The sequence below is a fragment of the Echinops telfairi genome, unplaced genomic scaffold (assembly GCF_000313985.2).
Source record: "Echinops telfairi isolate 266 unplaced genomic scaffold, ASM31398v2 ScPeMD7_36;HRSCAF=134, whole genome shotgun sequence".
NCBI classification, from domain to species: Eukaryota; Metazoa; Chordata; class Mammalia; order Afrosoricida; family Tenrecidae; genus Echinops; species Echinops telfairi.
In genome coordinates this window covers 2,431,764-2,441,575 of record NW_022103934.1, presented here as the reverse complement: position 1 = coordinate 2,441,575, position 9,812 = coordinate 2,431,764, and the positions used below count along the sequence as shown (strand labels likewise).

The 9,812-nt window shown below is 38.5% G+C and overlaps 1 protein-coding gene and 1 pseudogene across 1 annotated transcript; both read left to right on the top strand.

Moving 5' to 3' along the window:
- The first annotated feature begins 2,403 nt into the window (after positions 1–2,403).
- LOC101644429 (olfactory receptor 18-like) lies at positions 2,404–3,369 on the top strand. Its single transcript, XM_004717377.2, has one exon. The coding sequence runs from the start codon at positions 2,440–2,442 to the stop codon at positions 3,367–3,369; it is 930 nt and encodes a 309-aa protein (XP_004717434.1). The 5' UTR covers positions 2,404–2,439.
- Positions 3,370–6,544: 3,175 nt separating this feature from the next.
- The window catches only part of LOC101644752, a 5,512-nt pseudogene continuing 2,244 nt past the window's right edge, over positions 6,545–9,812 (top strand).

The window sequence follows — 9,812 nt, the reverse complement described above, 5'->3', positions numbered from 1 at the left end:
TGATGGAAACAGGAAAGCTCTTGTGAACTTTGATAAATTGTTGAATACAAAAATCATGATCCACTCTGTAAAGCCTCATGTAATTCACAGTGAAAGACAGAGAGAGAGAGAGAGAGAGAGAGAGAGAGAGAGACAAGAGATGTATGGGAAGGGAGATGAAGAGAGAACTGGGTTAATGGTTTATGGGGGATTTCATAGCATGGACTGTGAATTATAGTAGACCTTTCTATGTTTAGTATGTATTTTATTTCCTATCCAAGATGGTAATTTTTATGTGGATCTATGATGCAATGACTATACCCACAGTTTTCATGGGTATTTATGATTTCATAGTGTCACAAGAGAAGCATGGAGTGTTAGCTGACTTTTTCATTGTGAAAAATGTTTAAAATCCTTAGCAAATTTGCACATCCATTTGTTTTTTGCACCTCAACCAAACTATGCTGTGTGTGCATGTCGTTGTAGCTGCTGGGCAGTCCTGCCTCATCGCCACCCTGTGAAGAACAGAATGAAACACTGCCTGTCCTGAATGCACAATATCATGCAGACATTCACAATTGTGCCCACTTTTATAGGAAAGTTAGTATAAGATGTTGACAAAATGGCACCTTTCCCAGTAATACTACGCTTCGTTAAAGTGTTTAAAACAGATGTGCGTACTTATCTCAAGTTAAAAAATCGTATTGTAGTCCATAAGAACACTTGAGCATGTTTTTAGTATAAAATAAGTTTTTTATATTTTCAAGAAATATGATTAAGGATAAAAATGTTTCAGTACGATTATGAAAGCATTGAAGGGAAAATGTTGCCGCTGTTGTGAGGTGCTGCCAGACTCATTGAGGAGCTCCTGTGTCCGACAGAAGGACACGACCCCGGTCTGGCTTCATCCTCACAAATGTTCTGCTTGAGTCATTGCTGTTAGCACTATGTCCACCCGCCTCATCAAGGGCCTTCCTCTTTCTCTCCAACCCTGTGTTTACAAAGCATAATATCCTTTATTATGGGATAGTCTTCTGGATAACATGTCCATCCCAAATATGTGAGGTTAAGTCTCCTCTATCAAACATATATACATATAAATTTGTGGGAGAAAGATGAGGCTTTCTAGTCCTCTCAGAAACCCACGGGACAGGTCTGCTCTATCTTATATGGTTACTATAAGTTGGCATTGACTTGATGGCAGTGAGTTCTGGTTCTGGTTCAAATATATATTCTATATATACATATAAATATATTTGTGGGTATAGTTCTATTCACCTCATAAGTATTCAGATTGCATATCTATTAAAATACTTAGAGATCACTGTTGTTACAGGATTGTTTATATAGTAAATATGTTTACCTCTGTTGCCTTTAATGAGAAGGAAATTTCTTATTGCATCTATTTCCTTCATGGGGTTGGGGGTTTGACATTTTACTTCTTTGTGTATATCTCATCCTAAAATGTCATTGTTGTTCTAACCTTTTCCAGCCCTGTGTCTCTACAATGTGTGCGTACCAGCAAGCACCTTGAGATAATGAGTTTTTGGGCTTGAGGACTTAGGACCAGAGACTTAGGACACATTAGGTCAATTGACACAACGAAGTCCACAATTCCTCATCCTAATTTCGTGTGTACTGACTGGGATCTTAAAAACTGTGAACGGCCATCTAAGATACAACTATTGGCCTTTCCTCATCCAGAACAAAGAGAAGTTAAGGACATTAAAAACTTATGGGGAAAAATAGTAGAAAAGACTACTGGGAAACACAAACCATGTTTTCCATAGAACTGGAAGACACCCCACTACCTGAACTGACCACTCTAATCAGCCATAAGAAAAGGTTCTGGAGAGAAAGGGAGGGACAAATGTAGAACAAAATCAAAAGTCATGTACAAGGGCACATTTATTGGTCTGATAGAGACCAGTGGAACAACTTATGCTATGGATCTTAAATCCTTTCAAACCTGTAAGGAGATCCAGCTCGGGAAACAGCTTTCAGAGAAGCAAATAGACAAGCCTATAAAGAGAATAATAACACCATATGGGAATGTATCCCTCAGTATGGTCAACCACATGAATCAAAAATGCGAACATTTTTCAGAACACAAAGCAGGGAAGGTAAGAATACACAAGAAAGAGCAAGAGATCCCAGAGACGAAGTAGGAAGAGTGTTGTTACATTAAGGGAATTGCAACTACTGTCACAAGAAAAAGTATGCACAAGTTGATGAAATAAAACTAATTTTATCCAAGTGACACTCAACAGTCAAATAATGAAGATATAGGTAAGCATATACAGAAACATGAACTTAGCACAGATACTGTATGGAAATTTATTTATTAGTTCCAAACATATGTGAACACTTTACTTTGAATTTCTTAACTGAACATATAGAAAAATGATTGATGTCTTTTTCTTTTCAACAATTTTTTCACCCCAAATCTGTCTCAGGAACATGGAGTCTCAGAATGTAACGAGTGTCTCAGAATTTCTCCTCCGGGGTCTCTCTGAGGATCCAGCACTGCAGCCCCTCCTCTTTGGGCTGTTTCTCACCATGTACCTGGTCACTCTATTTGGGAATCTACTCATTATGCTGGCTGTTGGCTCCGACTCCCGCCTCCACAACCCCATGTACTTCTTCCTCTTCAACCTGTCCTTGGCTGACATTGGTTTTACCTCCACCACAGTCCCCAAGATGCTTGTCAACATCCAGACACAGAGCAAATCCATCACCTATGCTGGCTGCCTGACCCAGGTGTCCTTTTATTCCTTTTTTGGATGTATGGACAGTCTTCTCTTGACTGTGATGGCTTATGATAGGTTTGTGGCCATCTGTCACCCCCTGCACTACACAGTCATCATGAGCCCCCGCCTCTGTGGCTTACTGGTTTTGATGTCTATTTTTTTCAGCTTTTTGAACTCCCAGATGCACATTGCAATGGTGTCCCAACTTACCTTCTGCATGAATTTGGAAATTTCTCAATTCTTCTGTGATCCTCCTCAAATCCTCAATATTGCCTGCTTAGACACTTCCACCAGTACCATATTACTCTATTGTATTGGTGCCCTCTTTGGTGGTCTTCCATTCTCAGGGATCCTTTTTTCATATATACGAATTATTTCCTCCATTTTGAGAGTCCCATCATCAGACGGGAAGTATAAAGCCTTTTCTACCTGTGGCTCTCACCTGTCAGTTGTTTGCTTATTTTATGGAACAGTTACTGGAGTTTACCTCAGTTCAGCTGTTTTATCTTCTTCAAAGAAGGGGGCTATGGCCACTGTGATGTACACCGTGGTCACCCCCATGCTGAACCCCTTCATCTACAGCCTGAGGAACAGAGACATAAAGAAAGCTCTGCAGAAGCTCCTTGGCAGAACATCTTAAGATCAACACTCATGCCTTCTCTCTGTGTTTCTGGTTTGGGAAAGATGGCCAACCCAAACATATGCAATCAGAAATCTTTCCTCTTTGGGTACATCATTTTGCAGCTTTCATAGTATCCTATCTTAAGTTTTAATTTCCTTTATCATTTCTTTTATAGAATTGTTGGAAATACATGGGTAACTTCAATGAGCTTAATAAAATTCCATCAGGTTTCCTAATAAATGCACAACTTTATTTCTACACACCTAGAATCTTCATTCTATTGAAGCATCTTCATTCTGTATAATTCAATCTATTGCCCAGATTCCTTTTTGTGTTTAATGGAGCAGTAGATGCTGCTTATATGTGTGAATGAATACCAGTGGTTCCCAGTCTCAACTTCGTATTGGTATTATCTGGATAATGAAAAACAACAACAACATTGATGTCTCCTCCTATCAACACAAGTTAGATACACCTGGAGCAGCCTGTGACTTCAACGTCAGACTTTTTAAAGCACCACCTACGGTTTGAATGTGTAACCAAGGGAAGAACCATTGATCTTTATAGACCTTTCCTTCAAAAATGACTAGTTTGCTTTGAGTCTTGTACTCCTTATAAGCACAGCTGAGTATTCTAAAGCTCACAAGAGAAAACGTGAAAAAACTTATCTACTACATGCAAGGGATTTACTCCAGTGTGCCTGATAATATTTCTTCTCACATTTTTAATTTACACACATCACCGTTGTTAACTTCCCTCTACTTGCCTTCTCTCCAACTCATGGCAATCCCATGGGCAACAGAAGAAACACCACCCACTTGTTTTTTTTGCCATATCCATTACCAATCAGACCATTGTGACCCACAAGTTATCATTGGGTAATATTTGAAAGTAGTTCACCAGAACATTCTTTGTACTGTCTTAGTCTTGAAACTCTCCTGAAATCTATTCACTGTTATAGAAACATGCAAGATATACTGAAGATATATGGCAGCTTTGTCTGGATCATAATCCAGCAGGTATGCTGCTCCACCTCCTTATTCCAACCCATCAGGTAAAGAAATATCATTTTGTGGGAGTAACAAAGGTTATGGCTAGAAAAGCCATGTAAGTGATTAATTGAATGACAACGGACAATTTTGAGGTCAGCAGTTCAAAACCACCAATCACTCCACAGGTGAAAAATGAGGGTATCTGCTCTTGTAAAAATCTACAGCGTCAGAAATGCTTTATAGGCTCACAAGAATCCGGAATTGATTCCCTGGCAGTAGATTGGGTTTGGGCTGCAGTAATTATTTACACTGTCTCTTTGCTCATCTACTCCTTCCACCTTTTTCTAAGCCAGATCAACATCTAACCACAATTAACCTGGCAATTCTGTGAGGGACAATTTTTTACAAACTGCTTATCTACATTAAATAAAAAAACTGATTTTTATGAGAAAGAAAACTCGTTTTTTATCTTCAATATTCTACTTATACCGGTGGTCTAAACTGTCTATCTTACCATGTAATATTTAACCTGCACAGTAGTGATTAATTATTACTTCATTAGGAGCCTATATTTTTTCATCATTGTCATTGTCTGAGTTTTTGCAAGTAGTTAACCAGGATTTTCTTACTAGACCATCTTAGTTTGGCATCTCTCTTGCCACCTGTTTGATATTTTAGCAGCACCTAGGCCTCTCCTGACAGGTTGACCATGAGGTACATGAGTTGGGATTCAAACTGCTCTTCCACATGGAAGAGGGGAACATGGTCCATGAACCACCACTGCTTCTGCCACGTATGCTATAAGTTGGTCATATGTGCTTGTTGGTAAATTATTGTTTCATTACTCCAAATTCACCATTCTATAATCTACTCTGTGTTGGTGGGGTAAAAGAGAGGAGGGTTTTTAAACCACCATGTTCCTTTCTGGCTTTATTTTTATATCCTTCACTAGTGACAAGCACATCTTATTCAACTAGACATTTGCCTTATACCTGTTTCCTTAACTCTGGGCATGGTAACTTAGTTCCTCATGACTCTGCTTGTATTGCTGCACTGTTCCTTTTTGGCTTGTCAGGACTTGGACAACTGTGGTACCTGTGTTAAGTTTCCTGCATTCAATGCTATTCATGGTGTTTTCACCTTTATGTGCTGAATTCCGACTGATAAATTCCACACGGGGAACAACGGTCTTTGTGCTGCTGCTGTTGTTAGGTGCCATCAGGCAGATCTGACCTGCAGTGACCTTATGCACAGCAGAAGGAAGCATTACCCAGTCCTGTGCCATCCTCACAATTGTTCCGAGGGTATTTGTGAAATGTCTCATCTTGTCATATTACAAAGCATACTCCGGGGTGAAAAAGATGACTTATGTGATGTCTTGATCAAGGTTGTACATCATTAAAGTCATAATATCATATTTACATTGTTTGTGTCTTAATTAATGTTCTTAGATGATCAGTACACTACAAATAACGTAAAACACTATCCTATTTTTCATTAGGTTAGGATAGCAACTGGTTATATACTTAACAAAGGGACAAAAGCCAGTTGCCAGACCTGCCATCTATAGCACCTCTGTGTGGATTCAGATGACCAAACTTTCAGGTAATGGGTGAGCTTGTAACTATTTGCACCCCCCAAGGAACTCCTATAAAGACCCAAAGTGGGTGAAGGAAGACATAGATTGGTGTAAGACATAAAAAAATAATAATAATTTATAAACTACCAAGAGTTCATGAAGAAGAGAGGGTGGCAGAGGGAGGGAAAATAATGAGGAGCCAATAATACCAAGGGCTCAAGTAGAAAGAAACTATTTTGAAAATGATGATGGCAACAAATGTTTAAATGTGCTTGACTCAATGGATGGCTGTATGGATTGAGATAAGAGCTGTACAAGCCCCCAATAAGCTGATTTTTTTAAAAAGAAAAAGAAACTGATGATTGTAGCAATTGTACAATACTGCTTGATGTTATTGAGCTATAGAATCATATATCTGTATTAACTCCCACTAAAATGGTTTTGAAAAATAATGTAAGAAAACAACCCCAATCTTCCCTAAATTAAATTATAAAGCCAGTGGACTTGTGAATAGAAAATTGCACTCATGTTTAAGGGGAAAAGTCAAAAGAAAAGGAGTCTGATTTTCTAACTTCAACTTGGAAGTTAGAAGCAAGGAATATAGGCGAGCTTCTTTCTTAGGATGGGAGCACTGCCCTACCCGGTTGATACTCACCTTCAGAAAGTGATCACTGAAGATAAGGGTGCTACATCAAAGTATAGTGAAGTAAGCAGATGGTGCTAGCAATTGAAATAGTGCCTTTGATCTTAAAGGCTTGTATTCAAACAAACAGCCACCTTGCAATCAAATACAAACTTAAGTTGAAACTGAAGAAAAACAAGTCCAGAAAGCCAAATTATTATCTTTAGTGTATCCCACCTAAATGTAGAGACCATCTCAAATAGATCTACATATTGAATGTTGATTACCTGACCAGATGAGTTGTGGGATGACATCAAGGATGCCATATATGAAGAAAGCTAAAGGTAACTATAAAAACAAGGGAGAGAAAAAAGACCAAACTGGATGTCTTAGGAGACTCTGACTTGCTCTTGAACGTGGAGTGGTGAAAATGAATGGAAGAAATGATGAAGTAAAATGACTGAACCGATTTCAAAGGGTGGCTCAAGTAGGTAAAGTAAACTATGATAGTGACATGTAAAAAGACTTGGAGTTAGAAAATCATAAGGGAAGAATACATTCTGCATTTATCAAGCTGAACAAACAAAACAATCCAGAATTAATAAATCATGCCTCGAGTTGTAATATTGAAGGATTCCAAGGGAAAACATTGAACGATGCAGGCAACATCAAAGGAAGATGAAGAGACCGCACAGTTATTGTACCAAAAATAATTAGTTGACTTCCAAACATTTCAAGTGGCAGCATATGACCAAGAACTAGTGATATTGAAGGAAGATGCCCTGAGGACATGGTTCAAGAACAAAGTTCTAGGAATTGATGGAATACCACTTGAAATGTGTCAACAAACCAATATAATGTTGGAAGTGCTCACTCACTTAACTATATCTAGGAAATTGGAAGAGAGAAAGTTGGCCAAACAACTCTAAGTTCCTATTCCAAAGATAGGTGATCCTACAGTATGTAGAAAATTATTGAAGAATATGATTTCATCACATGCAAGTACATTTTTGCTGAAGGTAATTCTAAGATGGTGGCAGTAGATCCACAGGGAAAAGCTAGAAATTCAAGACAGATTCAGAATGAGAAATATGGTTGCAAATGTCAGAGGGATCTTGGCTGAAAGTAGAGAAGACCAGAAAGACGTTTACCATGGTTTTATACTGATTATGCAAGGACATTTGACTATGTGGAACATAACAAATTCAGGATAACATTGTAAAGAAAAGGAATTCTAGAACTCCTAATTGTGTTTATGTGGAACCTGTGCACAGATCAAAAGACAGTCCTTTGAATAGAACAAGGGAACGGTGCTTCATTTTAAATTAGGGAATATGTGATATGTTGTTCAATCTGTATGCTGAGAAATAATCTGAGAAACTGGACTGTAAGAAGAAGAAGAACTTGGCATCAGGATTAGAGGAAGACTACTAAAAACCTGCGATATGCAGATTATATATTATTGCATTAGGCAAATGAAAAGGATTTGGAGCATTTACTGAAGATGATCAAATGCTACAATCTTCTTATGGATTACACCTTGCGGTAGCTACATAATCTCCTGTCAATTTGAGATTTAAGAGTGAAGGGGTGGAGTTTAGCCTGACAACCAGGTCACAGTTTGATGACCTCATTTGGAAGCACTAAAGAGACAAATAGCTCATTGGAGGCAGGACACATGCTCACACCCCGCGAGACATTACTGACCAGGAGCCTGATGGAGCAACACTGATGCAGCCATAGCTGGAGCTGGAGGAGCCATGTGGAGATGCTTCAACTGCCACTGGATCCACAAGATTGTCCAACCACTGACATGTGATCTTCCTGCATTCAGCGTCATTGCATGTGTTTCATGAGTCTGAAGAGGAAATTATAGATTGGTATCAGACATACGGGCTAATATCAAACTTATGGATATTGATCTGGACTGGGCTGGGATGTTTTCTCAATATTCAGTCGCTCTTGTATATAAAGCCCTTTCTTATACACATATGAGTTTCTATGAAGTTGTTTCTCTAATCTACATGGACTAACACACATCTCATCAAAAAGGAAACAAAAATCCTCATAATTGGACAAATAACATTGTGATAAATAGAGTAAGTATGAAGTGTCAAAAATTTCATTTTACTTGGATCCACAGTCAATGTCCATGGAAGCAGCAATAAAAAATCAGGTGATGTTCTCTACTGGGTAATTATGCTGCCAATGTTCTCTTTGAAGTATTCAGAAACAAATCTATCACTTTGAGGAGTGAGATGTGATGGAAACCAAAGTATTTTCCATAATCTCATATGCATGTAAAAGTTGGACAATAAATTAGATCGGTCAAAGAAAAAATTGAGTTCTTTGAATTACAATTCAATCTCTCTTGGAAAAGGCACTCACTCACTGCTGTCCAGTCAATGCTGACTCAAAGCTACCTCTTGTGGGTTTTTGAAACTGTAATTGTTTACAGGAATTGAAAGCCCAGTCTTTCTCCTGTGGAGCTGCTGGTGGTTTGAACTGCTGACCAAGTGGATCACAGCTTAACCATAGCCAGATTATATCTTAGAAGCAAGGATGGCAAGACTTTGTCTCTAGTATTTTGGAATGCTAATCATTAGGAACCAATGCCTAGAGGACATCATAATTACTAAAATAAATGGTCAGTGAAAAAGAAGATCCTCAAGGAAATACATTGACACAATGACTACAACAATGGGCACAAACATAGAAATGACTGGAAAGATGGTTCAGGACCTGGATTATTTCATTCTGCTGCACATAGGGTTGCTTTGAGTTGGAACTAACTCAATTGAACCTAAAAACAACAACCAAAACAAAGTTCCTTTACCAGCTACAATTGTTTTTTCCTAAAAGGATATTTTTAAAGTCATTTGCTTCATTTAGAAGGGAAGGGCTGTAATTTACTTGGATCATAGATTTGTATTCTCTAAATGCACTTGTTCTTCTAATATTTTTTCAGCTCTGTGTATCTAACGTGGGTAATTCACAGACATCAAAGAGGACAGAGTTCTAAGGAGACAGGTTTGCAACGACTAAGAACAACAAGTGATCCAAATCGGTGGTGAGGAAGGTGTGGGAGGCCTGGTAGGGCATGATCAAGGGTAATGTAATCAAGAGGAATTGCTGAAACCCACGTGGGGACTGAGCATGATAGTGGGACAGGAGGAAAGTCAAAGGAAATAGAGGAAAGAGCTGGGAGGCAAAGGGCATTTATAGAGGTCTAGATAAAGGCATGTACATATGCAAATATATTTATATA

Bases quoted from the DNA above. Each gene is read 5' to 3' on its own strand.
- LOC101644429 (XM_004717377.2), top strand. From the start codon at position 2,440: ATGGAGTCTCAGAATGTAACGAGTGTCTCAGAATTTCTCCTCCGGGGT.